This window comes from Berghia stephanieae, chromosome 11 (assembly GCF_034508935.2).
Source record: "Berghia stephanieae isolate SIO BIC M18660-M18661 chromosome 11, UCSD_Bste_1.3, whole genome shotgun sequence".
Taxonomy (NCBI): domain Eukaryota; kingdom Metazoa; phylum Mollusca; class Gastropoda; order Nudibranchia; family Aeolidiidae; genus Berghia; species Berghia stephanieae.
Genome location: NC_088370.1, coordinates 41,822,159 through 41,847,012, shown reverse-complemented (window position 1 = coordinate 41,847,012; position 24,854 = coordinate 41,822,159). Strand labels below are relative to the sequence as shown.

Sequence of the window (24,854 nt, the reverse complement as noted above, 5' to 3'; positions counted from 1 at the left end):
ACACTATCTACATCATAACACTTGAAAAAAAAAACTTTTATTCTCTATTGTCTTCTGGCACTTTTCTACTCACTTCATATCTTGTTGTTACCAACATAAGTGCCTGCTCCACTCACTTTTCTGAATTAAAAATTCACCCCATACACCGGAGCATACTCAATGTCTCAATCGTTTCTATGTTATATGTTTGTGATGGGAATATTGGCTATTAAGCTTAACTGCTGGTCAAAAATTACTTCGCGATGGTGGTGAACGAATCGGCGATCTCAAGAAGTGGGTGAGAGAGGGATCTAGAAATGACTTTGGGTTTGAAACGAATATTTTTGTGTTCGTGGATAGCTCACACGGTAGAGCCACGCTCTCACCTGCCAGGCGGAGTTGTCGTACCAATAAGGTCGCAGGTTCAAACCCCACCACCGCCGCGAAAAAAATTTTTATTCTCTATTGTCTTCTGGCACTTTTCTACTCACTTCATATCTTGAAAAAAAAAAAACATACTGTAGGGTGCAATGACTATGGGCTTAGCCAGATCTATTTATTTTCTCGTTTAATTCTCTCCTTCCCAGACATGTACAGAATTATACCCGAAACCTCACTCCCACCCACCCAACAACAACAACAACAACAACAATATGTGGTCTAGTGGTATGACACTCGCTTTCGAATGGGTTAGAGCCTCGCTCGGCGCATCATTATTGAGTCCTTGGACAAGGCTCTTTACCGTACTCAGGTGTAAAATGAGTATCTGGCCGTTTACACCGATGGCTCTGTTCGAAAAAAATTGTAATATCGCCTAACAGACGTCATGTCTCGTCTTACATGTAAAGTGATGCTGTTAACCAGGGACCCCTTGTAAAGCGCTTTGAACGCATTTAGTGGATATTGCGCATATACAATCTGAATTTTTAAAAAAGGATTTTTTATTACTCAAACAGAAAATCAATAAGTACATTCTCTACATAAAATTATTCAGAAAAAAACAGCTCTACAACACAGTGTTATGTTTATATATCACTAACAAAATATTTTTTTATGTAATACATTATGTACAGAAAAAAAAACATCGTAATGAGAAAATTGTTGTTTGTTTCGCAACGAATTTTACGACGACGATTTTCCTACGGTTGGTAAGGAAAGGATTAATATGATTACGTTTTTAAAAATGTTTTATTGTATTTTATTTTATTTTATTTTGTTTTTGTTTTTGTTTTTGTTTTTGTTTTGTTTGGGTGCGTATTGTTTTTTTGTTTGTTTGTTTTTTGTTTTGTTTTTTTTTTTTGTTTTTTGGAGTTTTGGGGGGGTTTTTTGGCGGACTTGAACATTGCGCTTAATCATAACACATCGGAAAATATATTCTATAGAACAAGAGTAAAACTTCACGTGTCTTTTAACAAAGTCGTTGTGTTTCACCTTCTATTTTTCCGCTTCCAAAATCCTTGGAAGTGTGTATGTGACCAATCCTTCGGAGGACTAATGATGAATATATATATATATATATATATATATATATATATATATATATATATAGAGAGAGAGAGAGAGAGAGAGAGAGAGAGAGAGAGAGAGAGAGAGAAAATAAATTGCCATCACTCTGAAACCAGAAGATCATTTACACAAGGTATGTATTCAATCTTCAGAAAAAGTGGTTTTACTCTTCCAATGAGATAGGAACCAGTGTTTTGGGGTTTTTTGTTTTTTGTTTTTTTACTTCACTCTTTGTTCCTTAATGCAATTTGATAATATGGAAGATAATTGATGCATATCATAAAAGTACAGTAACTACTTGGTTAATTCCCTTGCCTTTCATGGTGGTTGGTGGTAGTTGGATTGAAGTGACGGTGATGGTGATGGGTGGTATTTGGATGGTAGCGGTAGATGGGTGGTATTTGGATGGTAGTGGTAGATGGGTGGTAATGGTGTCGATGATGATTGAATGATGGTGATGTTGGTAGTTGTAGTTAGATGGTAGTGATGCTAGTGGTGATTAGTGATGGTGTTGGTGTTGATTGGTGGTAGTGGTGTTGGTGGTGGTTGGATTGTTGTGTTGGTGATATTGTTTGTGGTTGTGGTGGTATTGATGGTGGAATTGGTGGTGGTGGTTGTAGTAGTATTGGAGGTGGAGGTAGTTACGGTCTTGGTGGTGGTGGTAGTGGTGGTAGTAGTAGTGTTATTGGTGGGAGACGTGGTGTTGGGGGTGACAAATTTGATGTTAATCTTAAATTCGTGTACATCTTCACTCTCAAATATTCTTCATTTTCTGTTTACCTTTAAAACATTGATACAGTTGGTTTATATGAATATAAAAAAGCCAAAACACCAACGACACGCCGACAAATTAATGACATAAATATAATTTTTCAACTGATAAAATATATTTTTAAAAATCCAACAAAAGTTCACAATGTCGTCCTTTCATTCGTGAAAACATCGAGATAAAAGAAGTGTCATTCAGAGTTTAGCGCCACAACATAAACAACAGGAGCTAGGTTTTTTGCTAAGGAAGAAACCTAAAGATTCCCACAGTGGACTTAAAAATGGTCCCTTGCCCCCCCCCCCCCCCCCCCCCCGCCCCCCATCTCCTGTAGAGAAAAAGGCTACTATTAAACATATCTGTTTCAGTTAAACTTAAAAAGATTAAAAGCATCTTTTCTGAATTTGTTGTCACAAAGACTGTATATGATGGCGTTGGCCGCGCTGTTTATGAATGGAATTCGAAGACATAGACGTTGTATCGAGAATGACGTCACACCCAAAGCTTCAATGGTGTCTCGTTGATTAAGCCGAATGAAGTCCGCGTAAAAGTAGGGGACATAACTCAAACAAAACACGGAAGTGATCACAATCAACATAATAGTTGTTCTGCTCATGATGCTCTTCCGGTTTGGGTTATTTTTAGATGTCGTCGACTTCTTGTCCAAACTGTTGTTTTCCGATTTAGAATATTTCTTTCCTTTGGTAGTGAGACTCGTTGTACTTTTACTGTACTCATCTTTCTTTGTCTCAATGGCTCGTATTTCATCGTCAGTATTATTTCTAACACGGCCACGGTAATCTTCAGCCTTGTCCGGAATTCCATCAAATTCAATGTTTCGTCTTTCATCTCCGGCACTTCCACTGACTGCTTCCCGATATTTTTCTTGCTTCTGAAGCGAACAATCCTCTTTTGAAATTTTCTTTGGTGGAGTCTCTTTGTTTATAAATGTTTCGTTGTCTTGTCTGTTTTCGGCATCCGTGTCTTCATGGTCAAGAGAATGTTTGGTATCTACCCAATGAAGAGTGGAGGCAACAAATTCATTTTTAGATTCAAAATCCAAAGGCATATCCTCAGCCTTATCTTGAATTGTTTCTTTGTCGTGCTCACTGTGTGTACTACAATCTTGGCAATCGTGCTCACTGTGTGTACTACAATCTTGGCAATCGTGGTCACTGTGTGTACTACAATCTTGGTAATCTAGTGACTCTGTAATTTGGTTTTCTGTCGTCATCTTGCATCTACTTTGGTTTTTATTGATAGTTAGAGTACTTTTAGACAACGCGCTTTCTTTCAGATTTTCAGAAGTCTCCCGTGTGTTGCTGATTGTACGTGAGCGTGTTGCTGAAGATTGTGCTTTCGTGTTCACTGGGGATTGACCGTGGATCGCGCTGTGCTTGTATGCCTGCACACCTATCAGTGTGTAAAGCACAAGTAAAGGAACACATACGGTTATAAACAACACGAGAATGAAAATGCTATTGACAGATATCCATATTGTGTCGTGGAAGTCATCGTTGAAGCTACATTCCCACCCGACGACACCAGAAATAGGCGTGGGTTTGGTGTGGATTCCGTACATGATGGCATACGGTACCGAAAATATCCAACATATTAAGGCAATGATGAAGCTCAAGATTTTGGCGTGAGACAGGGTTGCTTGTTTGCCGAATGGCCGGCAGATTTTCATGTATCTGTAGAGGTATAATATTATGATTTAGGCATTTGTAACTGTATTTTTTAGTTTATTGAAATAATATATGATATGCAGTTAAGTTAAATACAAACCAGTTCTGTTAGACAAAACAGTTCTAACGAACTGACAAAATTTTGTGTAATCTTAACGTTTATGGTCTCTTATGGAGGCCTTATATTATCAGAGATTTTTTGGGGACTAATTTCCAACAACAGTCACGGTTTGTTCATGTTCAAGGTCAAGGTCTTTATATGCAAAAGGCGGATTGCCCATCACTGCAGATTTTATACAATTATGTGGTGACTTTCTCCATTTTTGTGTGATTGAGTTGAAAGATAAATTAATGTTTAATAGTTGACCAAATTTGTTGTTGATGGTAATATCTAGGATTTCTGGTGGGAGAGTGTTCCATTCCTTGATAGTTCTTGGGAAGAAACTGTTTTTATATGTGTTTGATCTGTGTGTTGGGGTTATGAACTTACTGCTATGATAATTTCTTGTGGATGTACAGTGTTGTTTTGTGAAATACTGTGGTAGAGTTACTGCTGTTTTGCTGGAATGTACTGTTCTATGTAAAAGTTGGAGATGTTTTTCTTTGTGATCTGAATGGCGGATGATCGGTTCTCCAGGGGATAGTCACGGACTATCTTATTTCTATTTTTTGTAGATAGACATTGTGCGCTGATTCTACTAAAATGAACATTTGTATAGCGCATTTCAACGAATTTACCATGCTCAATGCGCTTCTCAAAGTTTCATTATTTCTCCAGAAGATCATATAGAACCACATTCTACTTCTCTTACAGTACCAGTTGCCTATTCGGAGAAAATGAACAGTATGTTGTAGGATATGTTTTGCTACAGAAACGATGTATCGCAAAAATTTTACTGCTATTTGTTTGAGTGATAAAAAATGTATTTTGTGTAAGTTGGGTGTGAAGTTTTGGGAAAAATCGTGAAAATGGCTGGTAAGGAGAGGGTTAAAAATTTCAAGCACAGGAGTTAAAGATCACTGTTATTATACCCCTGAGGACATAATATTACTGGCTTGAGACCGTGGATCACATATAATTTTACCTGACAATAGCCAGGGCCAGTAAGATGCAGGCCGATGTCATAGTGGTGGAGTAGGTGGCGTATTTAGCCAATCGACAAGGGATGTCAGATTTGTAGTTCCATGTAATCAGCAACTCAGCTGTATCAGCTGAAAAATCAAATGGTGGGGGGAAAGCGTGTGGGAGGGGGGGGGGGGGGGGGGGGGGGGGGGGGGGGTTATACATAAATTAATGACACATTAATGATGATGATGATGATGATGATGATGATGATGATGATGATGATGATGATGATGATGATGATGATGGTAATAATAATAATAATATTAATACTAATGACAGTGATGATGATGATAATGATAATAATAATAATAATAATAATAATAATAATAATAATAATAATAATAATAATAATAATAATAACAATAATAACAATAATAATATGTATTATTATTATTATTATTATTATTATTATTATTATTATTATTATTATTATTATTATTATTATTATTATTAATGGAAATTCGTTTACAGCCGTGGCATGCATAAAAATGTATAAATATAAAGTTATTAATTTATGGTGACAATGTACGTGTGTTTGGTATTTTGTTCTTTTTTTGGAGCTGTTTTATTCTTAATTAAACCGATCTGAATCGTGATAAACTGTTTAACTTTACAGTCCACAATTTCTAGCTGCATAGTATCCTTTCTCATAATCTGACCCTCGAGGAGTGACGAGAAATAGACGAAACAGCTCAAGTTCTACAGATATGATATTATTTGATGTGTTCGGACAAACAAAAGAAAAACAAAATGAACCAATTTCTAGCAGGGCCTGCGGATTTGTCCACAACAACAATGACAACATAACAAGTGTAGCAATCATGATGGCAGAGAGAAACGGGGTAACATTGAAAGAGTAGTAGTAGCGTATGGCAATACGCTTCAACAGTCGTAACGTCACTTCCCTCGTAAGTTAGCATGGTAACTTATGGCTCTAAACTATCGGAACAATGGCGGACGCCCTTATGAAATATTTCTCCGACAAGCATAAAAGCGTATCGAGAGGAAAAAAAACAATATAAATCTGATCATGTTTTGACTGTTATACATTCTGATCACAAGACATATGAAAAGTTCTAGCCAGCATGAAGAATAAAAAGTACCGATTTTCTTTGTTTTGAACCACGATAGCCGCCGTGACATCAGACTATTGAATCCAATTATTGTGGAGATGTGGGTCCAGGAGAAGACAGGACTTGTATGGACGCCGGGTTGGATCGTTCTTAGTCTGACGTTTCATCATCAGCTGTTACAGCATGATTGTATCTGGGCTGGCGTCACCTTCAGGATCATTAAGGTTATCAGGGTCTTGCACAACGGCAACGTGACGATCCTCAGCAAAAGAACATTGAAAGAGAGAAGGAACAAACATCGAGTATACTGAGACACAGCTATCCCAATCAAAGACCACCATCAAAACCGAATAAAGATTAGGCTATGTGGTCTAGTGTGGTATGAAACTCGCTTTCGGATCGGAAGATCCTGTGTTCGAGCCTCGCGCTCGGCGCATAGTTGAGTCCTTGGAAAAGGCTCTTTACTCACATTCTCTCACCGTACTCAGGTGTAAAATGAGTACATGGCCGTTAACAGCGTTGTCTCTGTCCGAAAAATCGTAATATCGCCTAACAGGCGGTATGTCCCGTGTTACATGTTAAATGTTGCTGTTGACCAGGGACCCCTTGTAAAGCGTTTTGAGCACATTTTAGTGGATATTGCGCTATATCAAAAGCTCTTTTTTTTTTTAAAAAAAAAGGACCCCTGCTACCGGCTACCCGACATTTAATCCTTTTTTTCAAGTACAATAAGAGTAGGAAATTCCTTCCCCGACAACTGGAGAAACTCCAACAGTTATGGGGGTAAATTTGCTTGTCAGATAGAATACAATTCTGTCACGGGATGATATAATTATTATGATACAGAGTCATGACCCTAACACCACCCCAGTAACAGCAGGAACTCTACCACAGTATTTCACAAAATAACAACACTGTACATCCACAAGAAATTATCATAGCAGTGAGTTCACAACCCCAACACACAGAACCAACAAAATATATAAACAGTTTCTTCCCAAGAACCATCAAGCAAGGAATGGAACACTCTCCCACCAGAAATCCTAGATATTACCAACAACAACAACAACAAATTTGGTCAACTATTATACATTTATCTTTCAACTCAATAACATAATAATGGAGAGAGTCACCACATAATTGTATAAAATCTGCAGTGATGGGCAATCCGCCTTTTGCAGATAAAGACGTTGACCTTGAACCCCAGACCACACAAACATAAAATGTTGTGTATATCTTCAGGATTGACTCTGCAATGGTATAACAACATAACATATGGGATAGGGCAAAATAGGATAAAATCCCTTGAATGCCATTAATATTAATAGTAATGCCATAAATTTATTGATTAAAGATTACAATAATGATACACTGGTAAAGATAGTATTTCAAATTTAATGTACTCATGTAAATGTGGTGTACAAACATATATCTTTAACCGTGACATGCAAAGCACACACACACACACACACAGACACACAAACACACACACACACACTCACATACACAGACAGACACAGACACACGCATGTAGAAGATAACCATAATAATATAACAATGCATAATATATACATGCAAGACTGAAAGCCCCGTCAACAGTAGTGCAAAAAAGTATTATTCGCCATATGTAAATCTCCCATCATATAATCCCCTGTCTACTAACACCTTGAAATAATCTATAGATTTTGCATTCTTTGTCTCAAATGTATGTACAAGACTACCCGATCAGCTTCTCTGGGTTCACTTTGGTTGTCTACAAATTGTTAACAGGAATCATACTTCAACACAAAGGTGTTAGATTGCTACATAACCACTCGCATAATGTGTAGTGGGCATTTACCACTGCGCTGCACCAACTTGGAAGTGACCGGCAAAATGGAGAGCATAATAGGATTCAATAGTCTGCTGTCAAGTCCGCCTAGCAACGAGCAACTTGTTTCTAAACAAAGAAAATCGGTACTTTTTATTCTTCATGCTGGCGAGAACTTTTTTAAAACTTTTTTTTCACATGTCATGTGATCAGAATGTATAAAAGTCAAAACATGATCAGATTTATAATGTTTTTTCCTCTAAATACACTTTTATGCTCGTCGGAAGAGTATTTCATAAGGGCGTCCGCCTTTGTTCCGATAATTATTACAGGTTACTAAGTTACTATGCGCCATTACGAGGGAAATGACGTCACGACTGTTGAAGCCTATTAGGCATCTGATTTTGGAAGTATCAACGTTTTCTTGTTTTTTTTAATGGACTACATAATTAAAACGATCTGAATCGTGATAAACTGTTTAACTTTTGCGAGATTCACATTGTTTATTTTCTAACTGGTTTGTGTGTAAAATAGATAGGTAGATAAATAGATAGATGGATAGATAGATAGATAGATAGATAGATAGATAGATAGATAGATAGATAGATAGATAGATAGATAGAAAGCTAGATAGATAGTTAGATAGATAGAAAGCTAGATAGATAAATAGATTGATAGATAGATAAATAGATAAATAGATAAATAAATAAATAGATAGATAGATAGATAGATAGATTGATTAATAGATAGATAGCTAGATAGATAGATAGATTAATAGAAAGCTAGATAGATAGATAGAAAGAGAGAGAGAGAGATAGATAGATAGATAGATAGATAGATAGATAGATGGATAGATAGATAGATAGATAGATAGATAGATAGATAGATATAGATAGATAGATAGATAGAAACAGACGTAGATTTGTCGTATTTAGATTGTATTGGATGTAATGCCATTTAACGTAAAGAGGGTTACTTGACATATATATATAATATATATATATATATATATATATATATATATATATAATATATAGATAGATAGATAGATAGATAGATAGATAGATAGATAGATAGGTAGATGGATAGATAGACAGATAGATAGAAACAGACGTAGATTTTTAGTAGTATTTAAATTGGATTGGACGTAATGCCATTTAACGTAAAGAGGGTTCGTTACTTACCTGGAAGGCAAACGATATTCGAAATTAGATCAAAGACCGCAATGGCCATGATGAAGATCATCGTAGGTGTTGTGTGCCTCTTGGATTTGTAGACCATCAGCACCAGAGAGTTCCCGAATACTCCCACAACAATTACGATTATGTTGAATATCAAGGTGGGAATGTATAGGGGACGCTCATTGTCCTGGAGCTGCTCCAAATATTCTTGGGTGTCCTGTACAGTCATGTTACTGAAATTATAATCGCCATTGATTTTGTTGCTGTTGTAGTAGTAGTCGTGATTTATTGGGGTGTGATAGAGGTCAGATTTCGACGCCATGTCACGTTTTGTGTAAGGGATAATATACGTTATGTCCTTATTGGTTTTCATAGTGATTTTGCTAAATGAGGATCTTCTGGTTATGCGCGTGTATTTTCTTAGAGAGAAGTCCCGTTAGCTGGCGTGGTTATTGGAGTCTGTTTTTTTTTTTTCCAGATTATCAGTAGAAATGGATAATAATGATAATGATGATGATGATGATGATGATGATGATGACGATGATGATGATGATAATAATAATAATAATAATAATAATAATAATATTAATACTAATAATAATAATAATAATAATAATAATAATAATAATAATAATTAAAACGAATTTATATAGCGCCTTGTTCCAAGTAAGAAGTGCCCACTGGCGCTTTACATCAACACATAAGACATGGCACTATCCTAATCCATCATTAAAGAACGTTGATCTGATTCCAGGCGACTATTTGGTCTTCAGAAGAACTGACGTCAAACAGAAAGGTCTCCAGGTTAAAGTTTTATATTACAAAAGAAATCTAATTTATCCTCGTCTATATAATCATAGAATTGAAGTTAAATTTTTATAACTTCGACTTTAAATTCAATTTTGAGGGATGTATCGTAGCCATCGTTATGCTCTTGATAGTATGCAGATGACGTCACTCAGGCCTTTGTTATTGTTTTTGCCATCCGCGTTTGTGAGTGGTTCTCACTAAACTGTATTAACCAGACTATAAAAGTTCATGGTTACACAGAGTTTGTGTGTTGATCCGTTATACTTCCGGATGGCAATGTTGTGAACTCCTTGGCCAAGCGCATTCTATCTATAGCCTGATACTGAAATCCAAAAGGCGTCATTATTTGGTTTTTGCACCGTCTAGTGAGTTGTCGTCAGTAGAGCTCATGGAAACAAGTTATTTCATTGGTTGAACTATTGAATACAACTCACGATTTGTTTTCTTTTGTGGCCAAAGACTATCATTTTGACGTCATTTTTTGGTCAGTATCAGGCTATAACTTTACGAAGGCCAGTCCTAGATCCTTTGGAAGGGTGGGTTCACACTTCTATTGAGATTGGAACCAGTTTTTGAAATCGCACTTTTTAAAACCATTGAGTAGATTGAATGAGAAAATAAATAGCTCCAAAATCATTTAATCACTCAAACACACATTAAGTTATTATGTTATTCATTTTAAAAAAGAGAGGACACGTTTTTTGCAGGTTACTTGGTTATATCACAGCCATCGTTAAGTTGTCGTCTGACACTGAAACCGTAGCCATCGTTAACTCATAGCCTGACACTGACCAAATAATTACGTCAAAAGACATGTCTTTGGCCACAAAAGAAAACAAAACGTAAGTTGTAGTCAATATTTATTATCATTTTATTTGATATAGCGCCAGTATCCACAAATAGTGCTCAGAGGTGCTTTACAATAGTGTGGGGTTTTTTTTGGCATCACACAAGTTCATTAATTCGACTACAAAATCACCACAACAGTCACACACACACACACACACACATACACACACACACCCACACACACACACACACACATCTTGTTCGAAGTTCACATTTAAAAAATCAAGAGAAAGCAAAATGAAAAAGATTTGTTTTTAAACGCCGTTTGAAGGCTGGTAAACCTTCATATTGTTCAACCAATGGAATCACTTCTTGGTCAGTGTCAGGCTTTAAGTTAACGATGGCCACAGTTATATATCCAACATTAGAATCTTTATCATTAGGACCATACACATTTATACACTATCGTTTAAGACTGGATGGTATTGGTGCACACCTCTCACATAAGCACAAGCCAAAGTGATAATATAGATAGTATGCGCTTGACTAAGAATCTCAAAACATTGCCATCCGGAAGTATAAAGGACCAACACAAAAAACTGTGTGTATCCATGAACGTTTTTAGTCGGGTTAATACAGATCTCTGTAACTCTATTTTCATAGCAATACCAAAGAAAGCAGGTGCAGTCAGATGCGAAAATTTTAGAACTATAAGTTTAATAAGCCACATCAACAAAAGACTGTTGCGTATAATTATCAACAGGCTAAGGAATAAGATTAACCCCGAAATCGCAGAAGAACAATATGGATTCCAACCTGACAGAGGGACAAGGAACGCAATATACCTCCTCCGTGTTTTAAGTGAAAGAGCTATACAGGGTCAGACCCCACTATACCTCTGTTTTGTCGACTACAAAAAAGCTTTTATTTGATAGAGTACGCCACGAAGAAATACTAAAACAACTGCACTCCATTGGCGCTAATGAGAAAGACCTCAGACTCATGCAAACATTATACTACACCCAGCAGGCATCTATCAAAATCGGAAACTCTACAGGAAATTCCATTCCTATTAAGAAAGGAGTCCGTCAAGGGTGTGTTGCCTCACCAGATCTGTTTAATCTATACCAAGAAACAATCATGAGGGGCATAACTAATATGGAGGGAATAAAAGTAGGAGGTCACAACATAAATAATATAAGATACGCAGACGATACGGTACTCGTTGCAACATCATAAATCCAACTTCAAAAGATTGTTGACAAGGTGGTAGTAGATAGTGAAGCCAAGGGAATGGAAGTGAATATCACCAAAACGGAATGCATGGTAATACAGAAAAACCCCGAAAACAACAACACCTGCAATATAACGATTCACGGCGAGCAACTTACCAACGTAGAAAGTTTTAAATACCTAGGTTCAATAGTGACAACAGATGGAAGATGTAACCGAGACATACGAGCAAGAATAACTCAAGCCAAACAGGCCTTTATGGACCTCGGAAACATTTTGAAAAACAAACAGATGTCGTTCGGGATTAGATTCCGAGTCTTGAAGTGCTACGTGTGGCCAATCTTGTTATACGGATGTGAAAGCTGGACTACAAATGCAGAAACACAAAAGAACATTGAAGCTTTTGAAATGTGGTGTTTGAGAAGGATGCAGAGAATATCGTATACTGCACACAAAACGAACGAAGAAGTGCTAAAACAAACATACCAACAAAGGAAACTAATGCCCTTAATAGCGGATCGACAACTATCCTTTTTCGGACACATAGTAAGGAAAGATAAGAATGAATACCTGGCAAGTTGTGGAAAAATACCTGGTAAACGCGCCCGGGGGAGACAAAGAAAAACACTCATAGACCAACTGAAGGGCTTCACCAACCTAACAATCCAAGAGCTGTTTGAAAAAGCAAGAGACAGGGAGGAATGGAGAGAGATAATTCATGCAGTATCCGAAGCCTGGACCAGGCATGGAACCGAGAAGAAGAATTTAGTTCAGTGAGTATTACTCATAAACGCGGATGGCAAAAAGCAATAACAAAGTCCTGAGTGACGTCATCTCCGAACTATCTATACTAGAGGCTGCCAAAAGCTGTGGACTGTAAAAACTAATATACAAAAAAAATATAACAGCTTAAAAAAAAGAACAAAATACCAAACACGGAATGTTACGGGCCCAAAACCCTTCTTCAGCCAACAACAACAAAAGAATAAAGACATAAATACATTACTAAACTACAGACAGACGACAGAGATAATTTTTAGGTTCTCTCTGTCGTCTATCTGGAATTTAGCTTTGAATTTTAGAATTTTTTGTTGTTGGCTGAAGAAGGGTTTTGAGCCCAAAACTTTCTTTGTTTGGTATTTTGTTCTTTTTTTTCAAGCTGTCATATTCATTTTTTGTATATTAGTTTTCACAAAAGCACACAATTCGTAAAAAGAACAAACCACAACAACGAGATTCCAGATTCCAGTGTGGATATGTCTTCGTATTCATTTAACATTCAAATCACAAATCGAGGAAGTGAGGACGAGTACACATTATGCATTCACTCAACATTTATAGCGTTGAGCCATCGTTTGTTTTTTTCTTTTCCCAAGGAAATGAGAATTATATGTGTCCCGCCATCTCTTAATTGGTATTTTGTCGGGGTGACCTCGAATATAAACAAAAACAAAAGAAAAATAATATTATAGTTGACCATGTTAAACTTTGGGCACAATTCTATAGATAGAATGCGCTTAGCTAAGAAGCTCATAACATTGCCATCCGGAAGTGTAACGAACCAACACACATAATGTGTGTATCCATGAACGTTTATAGTCGGGTTAATACCGTTCAGTGAGCATTAATCATAAACGCGGATGGCAAAAAACAATTACAAAGACCCGATTGACGTCATCTTCAAACTATCTATACTTTATTGATGCTATGCAATTAGGTGAAATACTCACAACGTCCGCCGGCCAGATTTAACATAGTAAAAACACAAAACTGGGTGTAACCTTTAATGTTTATATTTTGATTGGTAGAATTTATACTATGCATTATAGCAAAGAACTGAATGACGTCACTTTCGTTCCTTCTATTAAGGGGAAATAACTATAACTTCAGACACTCGAAAATTATAAAACATCCTATTTTTTAAATAGCTTTAAATCTAAATTCACATAATGTCGGTATCTGTTTCAACGACGACAAAAACTATAGCTTCTGACTCTCCAAAATTCTAAAACATCCTATTTTTTTAATTTATAGTTTTTAATCTAAATTCACATAATTTCAGTATCTGTTTCAACAATGACAAAAACTATTCCTTTTGACACACCAAAGTTCTAAAACATCCTAGTTTTTAAAGTATATTTTAAAATCTAAATTTACATAATTTCGGTATCTGTTTCATCAACGACAAAAACACAGTTTTTAAAGGGCATGATCTATTTCACATTTCCATGTGCCCCAGGTCATTGGTCATATTGGAATATGTGCTCAAGTGGACCCGCATAGTAAAAAGTGTTCACAATTTTTGAAATATCTAACATCACGATTGGTCATTTTGTTCAGCTTGACACATTGGTATGTTTACAACTTTCATAAACAAAGCAGCGTGTTTACATTTCTGAAGAAATATCCAATCGTTGGGCATCAACAGATCATGTGATTGATGACTTGGTTCGACGAAAGCATGAATATATATGGCGCTCCCATTGTTGCGTCACAAATTTTAATGATAAAAATGGATAGTGAATAGAAATGATTAATGAACAGTTTCCATGAAAATCGTGTATTGTCGATGTCCTTATAAATTACCACGAAAACAAGTGGGTAATAATTATACATAACCAGTAAACTCCCGTTTTCGCAAGAAAGACACGCATTTTAAAAATTTGGCCAGAAAAATCATCCTTCAAATATCAATCGATTTAATAGACCATCGTCTTGCCAAAAAAAACTCTCAAACCTGGGACCTTGCAAGGTCTTTCTTAGTCCAAGGCTTGAGAGTTTTTCGCCAAGATGAAGGTCATTTAAATCAATCGATATTTGAAGGACGAGTTTTCTGGCCAAATTTCTAAAAAAATATTGTGTCTATTCAGATAACGGCAGTTAACTGGTTGAAGCAATCACTTCGAATGATCCTCTTCACAAAGCTAAACGTGAGTACTTGCATCGTCAGTCAGTCTGTTTTCCTATCTGTATAGATAGGACGAACATGACGTCACTCGGGTCTTTTTTTTTTTTGCCATCCATGTTTATGGGTAATTCTCACTGAACTGTATTAATTTATTTCCCGACAGATAATGATAATAATGATAATAATAATAATAATAATAATAATAATAATAATAATAAATAATAATAATAATAATAATGATAATAATGATAATAATAATATAATAATAATAATAATAATAATAATAATAATAATAAATAATAATAATAATAATAATATAATAATAATAATAATAATAATAATAATATATATAATAATAATAATAATAATAATAATAATAATAATAATAATAATAATAATGATATAAAATAATAATAATAATAATAATATAATAATAATAATAATAATAATAATAAATAATAATAATAATAATAATAATAATAATAATAATAATAATAATAATAATAATAATAATAATAATAATAATAATATAATAATAATAATAATAATAATAATAATAATAATAATAATAATAATAAATAATTAATAATAATAATAATAATAATAATAATAATAATATAATAATAATAATAATAAATAATAATAATAATAATAATAATAATAATAATAATAATAATAATAATAAATAATGATAATAATAATGATAATAATAATAATGATAATAATAATAATAATGATAATAATAATAATGAATAATAATAATAATAATGATAATAATAATAATAATAATAATAATAATAATAATAATAATAATAATAATAATAATAATAATAATGTGAACATGTCGATAACCCTTCCAGTAGAGTATATTGTGTACATTGAATTGTTTTCAAGATTAGCACTTACAGTCAATTATACAATGGCGTTATTATGTACACTTGAATGTGTATGGGGTGTGTTTATGGGTGTGCTTTTGTGTCCTTGTGTATGCATGTGTCTTTATAAGTGGGTCTGTTGAACAATGAATAATGCTAATTTTGTACTTTGTGGGTTTTGTTTTAATTCACGGGAAAACTCATATTTATATTTAGAAATACTTCTATATAGATAGAATGCGCTTGGCCAAGGAGTTCACAACATTGCCATCCGGAAGTATAGCGGACCAACACACAAACTCTGTGTAACCATGAACGTTTATAGTCAGGTTAATATAGTTTAGTGAAAACAACACACAAACGCGGATGGCAAAAACAATAACAAAGGCCTGAGTGACGTCATCTTCGAACTATCTATAGATATGTTGTTGAAAGCAGGAGAAGTATATCATAAGGGCGTCCGCCATTGTTCCGATAGTTTAGAACCAGTTAATAAGTTGCTATGCGCCATTACGAAGGAAATGACGTCACGACTGTGAAGTTTACTAAGATAATTTTGTAATTTGTGAGTTTTGTTTTTATTCACGGGAAAATTCATGTTTATATTGAGAAAGACGTCTATATGTCGTTGAAAGCAGGATCTTGGTCGTAGTCATCTTCAAAAGTACTTGATTGTCACCCGAAGAAAGTGAGAATACAGGACATACATACATCTTCGTCTCTTCCGGTCTGTACAACGATTGGACATTTCTCAATGTAACTAATCACGCTTTGTTAATGAAAGTTGTAAATATACCCATGAGTCATGCTGAGCAAAAAATGATCAATTGTAATGTTGGATATTTCTCAAATTGTGAGCACACTTTGCAATATGACCAATGACCTCGAGCACATGGAAATGTAACATATAGACCATGCCCATTCATTGTCATGCATGGCAACAAAAGGTCACGGAGGAACAATTAATAGGATTTAATAGTCTGATGTCACGCCCGCCCAGCAACCAGCAGCTTGGTTCCAAACAAAGAAAATCGGTACTTTTTATTCTTCATGCTGGCCAGAACTTTTTCACATGTCATGTGATCAGAAATTAAAAATATGATCAGATTTATAATGTTTTTCTCCTCTGGATACACTTTTATGCTCGTCGGAGAAGTATTTCATAAGGGCTTTCGCCATTGTTCCGATAGTTTAGAACTAGTTATTAAGTTACTACGCGTCATTACGAGGGAAGTGACGTCACGACTGATGAATCCCATTGTTGTTTGTTAATAATATTTTTATTTGCCCATGATGGTGTTTGTAGAGGGTTCGCAGTCTTTATTGTTTTTGGCGACTCTCCAACGTTAGCAAATCAATAAGTGATGTAATGAATCTTATACTCACAGATTATTAATCCTTTATCAAACGAATCTTTGAATAATACGTGCGGCTATGTGGTCTTGTGGAATGACACTCGCTTTCGGATCGGAAGGTTCTGGGTTCGAGCCCCGCTCGGCGCATAGATGAGTCCTTGGAAAAGACTCTTTACTCACATTCTCTCACCTTACTCGGGTGTAAAATGAGTACCTGGTCGTCAACAGCGTTGTCTCTGTCAGGAAAAAAAATTGTAATATCGCCTGACAGGCGTCATGTCTCGTTCTACATGTTATGTGTTGCTGTTGGGACCACTTGTAAAGCGCTTTGAGTACATTTAGTGGATAGTGCGCTATATAAATGCTCAATTTTTAATTTTAAAATTGATTAATCCTTTACCAAAGGTATCTTTGAATAGTAATATGTCCACGTGCGTCTATTTGGCCTTGAGGTTTGACACTCGCCTTCGGTCCTGGTTTCTACTCCCGCCCTGAGGGTCGTGTATTGAGTCCTTGGAAAAGACTATTTACTCATTATATTATTCTCTCACCGTACCCAGGTAGAAATAATGAGTGCCTGGCCGATAACAGCGATCTCCTCTGTCAGAAAAATAATTGTACTGTCTCAATATACATGTTTAGTGTTGCTGTTGGAGGCACCCTTTGTGAAGCATTATGAGCACATTTATTGGTTTTTGCTCTATATAAAAATACTAAAATAATTTCTACCCTTTGGATAGGACGCCAGTCTATTGCAAAGTACTTTCAGCCATTTCTACCGTACTCAGCTACCCAATCACTGCTGGGTGGACAGGAGGATCTGAAAAATATAATCTCGACTGCACCCCGGATTGATCTCGGTACTTTAGTGTGTGAAGCGAGTGCTCTACCAACTGAGATTTCGGAGACACCTTTGAGATCTATAAATAGATCTTTAATTCATTACAACTTCTTGAAAATGAAGTTCTAGTGTCAGATCTAGAATTTATATTGCAGTTCAAAGCATCCATACTGGGTTTTTTTTTTAATATTAAATAAAACATACACTCAGATTATTTTTAAATGTTTTATTTTCATATTTGCTAAAGTCATACTCATTACAATAAAACAATTCAACCGGAAGTAAAAGCAAAGAAAAATATGAAATTTTCGGGGTTCCTCTTTGTCAATAAAATATGTGGCCCCTCGCCTCAATACGGTATTATGTCGGAATGATTAAGATGCTGAAAATCGAATTTATTGCCAGAAATATCAGACCTGCAACGAGTTTGTATGATTTATTGAGGACAATAAATATCGTATCTTAGAAAGCTAAATACTAAATATCAATAATTCAAATTTTTGATCAGTTCAGCTTTAATTTGGCTTTCCAGTATCTGGTTCATCCCGACATAATACCGTTTTGTGACGACGGGTCACATTTGTGGCACGCCTTCTCAAATCGGTATTATGACGGGATCCAGTCGGTGAGGGAAATTGAATTCATTGTCACCAATATCAAACTTGGGTATAATTTATGTACGTTCTGGTGGAGTATAAATGATATTTCTTGCTTTACAAAACCTTCTAAGGTCCATTTTCTCATCAATCTATCTCTCAATTCACTTTCTGGGGTCTGAATCATCCCGATATAATACCGTTTTGTGACGGGGGGTTACATATTAAGTTGTTTTTTTAAAGGAGGGAACTTGTAAAGTGGAAACTTTCACATCATTGTCATAGTAAATTAAATGAAAGCTTCTATCCTCTTTGCTGAATGTTATTTACCTCTTCAAGCTTCAAACTGCAACATTTACATTAAATCATTTATAATATTATTTCATTTTGTGCCAAATGCAAATGGTGGATAGTTTACATCGTAATGGTTGGTGTAATGGTTGTGATTAAGACAGGTAGATTGTTAGTTGATGATGATGATGATGATGAGGATGATGATGATGAGGATGATGATCATGATGATGATGATGATGATGATGATGATGATGATGATGATGATGATGATGATGATGATGACGATGATGATGATGATGATGATGAATGGGTAGCTGGGTCTATTAGATGTAGTGGAAAGTACATTACAATAGAATAGCGCATTACCCAAAAGGGCCTCAATTTATTTAAAATATTGCCCGTTTCACACAATAGAAACATTGCTATAGATAGAATGCGCTTGGCCAAGGAGTTCACAACATTGCCATCCGGAAGTATAACGGACCAACACACAAACTCTGTGTAACCATGAACTTTTATAGTCTGGTTAATACAGTTTAGTGAGAACAACTCACAAACGTGGATGGCAAAAACAATAACAAAGGCCTGAGTGACGTCATCTGCATACTATCTATAATCTGGCTCCATGGGCCGAATGGTTCTATAGGACTATTTTAGTATAATATCATAGCCTGGCACTCGCTGTCAAAATACACGACAACAAAATAGGATTCAATAGTCTGATGTCACGTCCGCCAGCAACGAGCAGCTTGGTTCTAAACAAAGAAGATCGGTACTTTTTCTTCTCCGTGCTGGCTAGAACGTTTTCACAAATCATGTGATCAGAATTTATAAAAGTCAAAACATGATCAGGTTTATAATGTTTTTCTCCTCTGGATACGCTTTTATGCTCCGGTTACTACGTTAATATGCGTCATTACGGGGGAAGTGACGTCACGACTGTTGAATCCTATTCAGGGCGACAACAATGGTACTCGTACTACTACTAATAAAGGTGAATCGATAGTTGTTTTGTAATAGCTGGTTAAACCAAATAGGATCATCTGTTTTCTTCAGCAAAGATCACCATCATCATCATCATCATCATCATCATTATCATCATCATCATCATCATTATCATCATCATCATCATCTAGATCATCTTAACTTTAACTCACTTTTCACTTTCTTTTGAAACTCGTGACGTCATATTAAAGGACTTGTCAGGTTATTGATGTTATGCGTTTATGTAAAAATACTTACAACACCCACCAGCCATTAAACCAAAAACAACACAGAAAACTGTGAGTAACAGTTAAAGTCTATCGATTGATAAAGAAGTGAGAACTAATCATTAATAGGTTGTATAAAATTAGTAACAAAGAGCTGAGTAACGTCAATACCCCCCCCCCTTTCCCCCACAATACGATTCAATAGTCTGATGTCACGCCGCCTGGCAACGGCGGCCATCTTGGTTCTAAACAAAGAAAACCATTACTTTTTATTCTTCATGCTGGCTAGAACTTTTCATATGCCTTGTGATCAGAATGTGTAAAAGTCAAAACATGATCAAATTTATATTTTTGTTCTCCCTCTGGATACGCTTTTATGCTCGCCGTGAAAGATTTCATACGGGCGTCCTCCATTGTTCCGATAGTTTAGAGCCAGTGTTGCTAAGTTACCATGCGTCATTAGGAAGGAAGTGACGTTACGACTGTTGAATCCTATTACTTCGGTAATAAAAGCACTAAATCCATGACAAGGCCTTGGTTAAAGTCAAGGGAAGTAACTGATGAGATATAAAATCTATATTTGTTTTTATATGATTATGGCCCTTAGCTTCTAATCCCCGTGGCTTTACACCCATATTATCATATAGATATATAGATAGAATGCGCTTGGCCAAGGAGTTCACAACATTGCCATCCGGAAGTATAACGGACCAACACACAAACTCTGTGTAACCATGAACTTTTATAGTCTGGTTAATACAGTTTAGTGAGAACAACTCACAAACGCGGATGGAAAAAACCATAACAAAGGCCTGAGTGACGTCATCTGCATACTATCTATAGATTGAACATGATGTCACTCGGGACATTGTTATTGCTTTTTACCATCCACGTTTATGAGTAGTTCTCACTAAACTGTATCAATCAGACTATAGACAGTTTGTAGTTGACGTCACTCATGTCTTTGTTTTTGTCTTTTGCCATCCACGTTTGTGAGTTAATTCTCACTAAACTGTATTAACCAGACTATAAATGATCATGGTTACACAAGGTTTTGTTTGTTGGTCCGTTATACTTCCGGATGGCAATGTTGTGAACTCCTTAGCCAAGCGCATACTATCTATAGATAGTATGCGCTTGGCTAAGAAGCTTAAAACATTGCCATCCGGAAGTATAACGACCAATACACAAAGCTATGTGTAACCTTAAATGTTTATAGTCTGGTTAATACGGTTTAGTGAGAATTACTCATAAACGCGGATGGCAGAAAACAATAACAACGACCCATATAACGTCATCTTCGTTCTATCTATAAACGTTTAAGATTACACATAGTTTTGTGTGTTGGTCCGTTATACTTCCGGATGGCAGTGTTATGAGCTTCTTAGCCAAGCGCATACTATCTATTGGAATGAACTACATACGGACATATGATCTGGAATTTGGTGAATTCCAATTATGGAAAAATAAAGAGTGGGTCAGGAATTCGTCACCTCTGACCTTTCTTTCTCTGCCTGGTCAATGGAACTTGGAAAAACATGGTAAACAAATAGAGTAAAGATAATAGATAGTATGCGCTTGGCTAAGAAACTCACAACATTGCCATTCGGAAACATAACGGACCAACACACAAAACTGTGTGTAACCATGAACGTTTATAGTCTGGTTTATACAGTTTAGTGAGAATCACTCATAAACATGGATGGCAAAAAAAAAAAACAATAACAAAAGCCTGAGTGATGTCATTTTCAAACTATCTATAGATAGAACGAAGATGACGTCACACAGGTCTTTGTTGTTGTTCTTTGCCAACCGCGTTTATGAGTAATTCTCACTAAATTGTATCATCCAGACTAGAAACGTTCATGGTTAAACACAGTTGTGTGTGTTGGTCCGTTATACTTCTGGATGGTAATGTTGTGAGCTTTACAAAGCGTCTCTGACCAACAGCAACACGTAACATGTAGAACGAGACATGACGCCTGTTAGGTGATAATACATTTTTTTCCGACAGAGAAAACGCTGTTAATGGCCAAGAACTCGATTTACAGCTGAGTATTGGGAAAGAACGTGAATAAAGAGCCTTTTCCAATGACTCAACTACGCACCGAGCGAGGCTCGAACCCAGGACCTTCCGATCCGAAAGCGAGTGTCATACCACAAAACCACATACCACTGGCTTAAGACCGTTTGTATAACATTATTCATTTCTGACATTTGAACAGTTTGATTACTTCTTGTCTAAAGCGTTTATCACAAAGACTGTAAATGATAGCATTTGCCGCACTGTTTATGAAATAGGATCGATGGAAAATGTGATGCGCGACCAACGACGCCTGGTTCATGGCCTCGAACTTGTCTGGTTGAGTGAACCGGAAGAAGAAGAGGGAAAGATAAGGGACATAACTCAAAATGTAGACCAATGAAATGATAAAAAGCATGGCGGTTGTTTTATTTATGACCGTGCTATTCTGAGTACTTTTTGTGCCATCCTTTTTACTTCCCAAATCCTTTCGCCAGGTGTTGATGTCGTTTTCACAAATTGATAACTGAGAACTCCTTCTTCTTTTATTGTTTTGGAATTCTTTAATCTCACAAATTATCTCCCCTTCATTTTCGCTAGAATTGATAACCATATTTTCATAATATTTTTTCTCATTTTTGTCATCGTCTTCACCATCCTCTCGTTTCATTCTGATCTCATTGGTCAAGGATTCATGGGGATGACCCTGCTTTTGGTGTAAGATATTGTCATTGGACACATTTTCGGAGAGGCTTATTTTCCTTGAAACTGTTCCACGTGAAGTATCTGTATCTGTTGTAGAAATGTCACTCTTGTTAAGAATATTTGACAAGTCTACAGTCTGCATATGACAACCATTGTCTTTATTTTCCGATGCGACATTTTTAGGTATATTATCATATTCTTCAGATGCTTTTGTTTCTCCCGGATTCTTTGATTCATTATTTGAACAGTAGTTATAATTGAAGGAATCGTCAGTCGTTTCCAGACCATCATTTAACACGTTGTTATCAGTTTCCAGCGCACTCCTGGACTGAAACCCCGTGTCTGCAGAAATTCCATTAACCTCTTCCTTGCAGGTAACTTGGGGATTGTCTAACTCCTGATCACCGTCTTTACCACATCTAACACTATTAAAAGTACAACAGCCAAATATGTTCTTATCCGTGGACGCTTTGCGTATTTCATTTAGTTTTCTCTTGTTAGAAACATTGGACAACACACTATTATTACTATCATTCTTCTTGATTTTTTCAGAGTTATCTCCCGTCACGCTTGGCGATGACGTCACAGCTCCTTGTTGTCCCACTTTCTTGTTCGACGCGAAAGTTTTGTGAAACTTTCTGTGTTTATACGCTTGAATCCATACCATTGTGTAGAGCACCATCAACGGAATGCAAAGGCTCAGAAATATGAGAAATGTGAACCCATTGTTGATCAAGGGCCAGATCGTGTGAAAGTAGGCATCGCTGATGCTGCATTCGTAGCCGTTGATTCCAGGGAGAGGTGTGGGTTTGCTGTGTTGTCCGTAGATGATGCCGTAGGGGATGCTGGCCGTCCATCCAAATATGGCGATTCCGACGCTCATCCTCTTGGCGTGACGAACTGTGACTTGTTTCCGGAACGGCATGCAGATTTTTCTGTATCTGTAAAGTGAAATGAGACACAAGTATAATTAAATGAAGTGTAGAAAAATTGATGCAAAAATTGATATAATTGAACATTATAAAGAAAAAATAGAGCTTTTATATTGTGCAATATCCACTAAACGTGCTCAAAGCGCTTTGCAAGGGGGTCCCTGGCCAACACGTATAATGTAGAATGAGACATGATGCCTGTTAGGCGATATTACATTTTTTTCGGACAGAGACAACGCCGTTAACGGTCAGGTACTCATTTTAGACCTGAGTACGGTAAGAGAATGTGAAAAAAGCGCCTTTTCCAAGGACTCAACTATGCGCCGAGCGAGGCTTGATCCCAGGGCCTTCCGATCCGAAAGCGAGTTCTTACACCACAAGACCACACTTTTTGCCTCAACCCGATATTATGCCGTGTCTGAAAAAAAAAAGAAACAGATTTTAAAATTTTTGATTATTTAAGGAAACTAAATTCGTTAAGTCTCAAATTTGAAAGCGTTTGACAAGTAGAGAATCATTTTAAGTTTGATCGATATTCGAGTAGGAAAGTGCCAGAAGACAACAGGGAATAAAAATTTCGCGGCGCCGATGGGGGCTCGAACCCGCGACCTTACTAGTACGACAACTCCGCCCGGCCGGGGAGATTGTGACTCTACCGTATGAGCTATCCACGGGGTCGTGGATTAAACAACGTATCTACAAGAAACCCTCCCGAGCAATGAGATTTATGGAGCCAGAGTTTGTTTTTCCAGATTCTGCTTCCTACATTTTGGATCAGGCACTGCTGTGAAATCCTCAGAGGAAACGAAAGAAAGGAAGGTCATCTAGTGGCGGCTGGAGGTGCAATACAGAAGCTGAGTAAAAGGAGAAAGAGACAACATCGAAGGAAGTGGAGATGGCAGCCCCAATTCGTGGCCTGTGGAGGAGTGTCCTTGATGTGTCTATGCTCCAAGAGAAGTGATAGGCATAAGTAAATAATCATTCTCTTTTGATCTGTAGATGACCTCAGACACTCACCTTGCAATCCAGAAGAGTGATAGGCATAAGTAAATAATCATTCTATTTAGATCTTTAGATGACCTCAGGCACTTACCTTGCAATCCAGAGGAGTGATAGGCATAAGTAAATAATCATTCTATTTAGATCTTTAGAT

At 36.3% G+C, this 24,854-nt stretch overlaps 1 protein-coding gene across 6 annotated transcripts in view; it reads right to left on the bottom strand.

Annotated features, from left to right (window-relative positions):
• Nucleotides 1-2,577: 2,577 nt before the first annotated feature.
• Nucleotides 2,578-24,854, bottom strand: part of LOC144957048 (uncharacterized) — a 32,714-nt gene continuing 10,437 nt past the window's right edge. For 2 of the 6 annotated variants that reach the window (XM_078887994.1, XM_078887995.1), the window contains one exon: nt 18,152-23,710. In XM_078887994.1, the coding sequence (XP_078744120.1) occupies nt 22,246-23,710 (1,465 nt within the window). In that variant the 3' untranslated portion in view covers nt 18,152-22,245. Of the gene's footprint in view, nt 3,946-5,024; nt 5,152-9,132; nt 9,589-13,184; nt 14,077-14,118; nt 14,365-14,547; nt 14,678-18,151; nt 23,711-24,854 lie in introns of those variants that run through there. The other 4 variants (XM_078887992.1, XM_078887990.1, XM_078887991.1 and 1 more) reach the window with 4 other exon arrangements.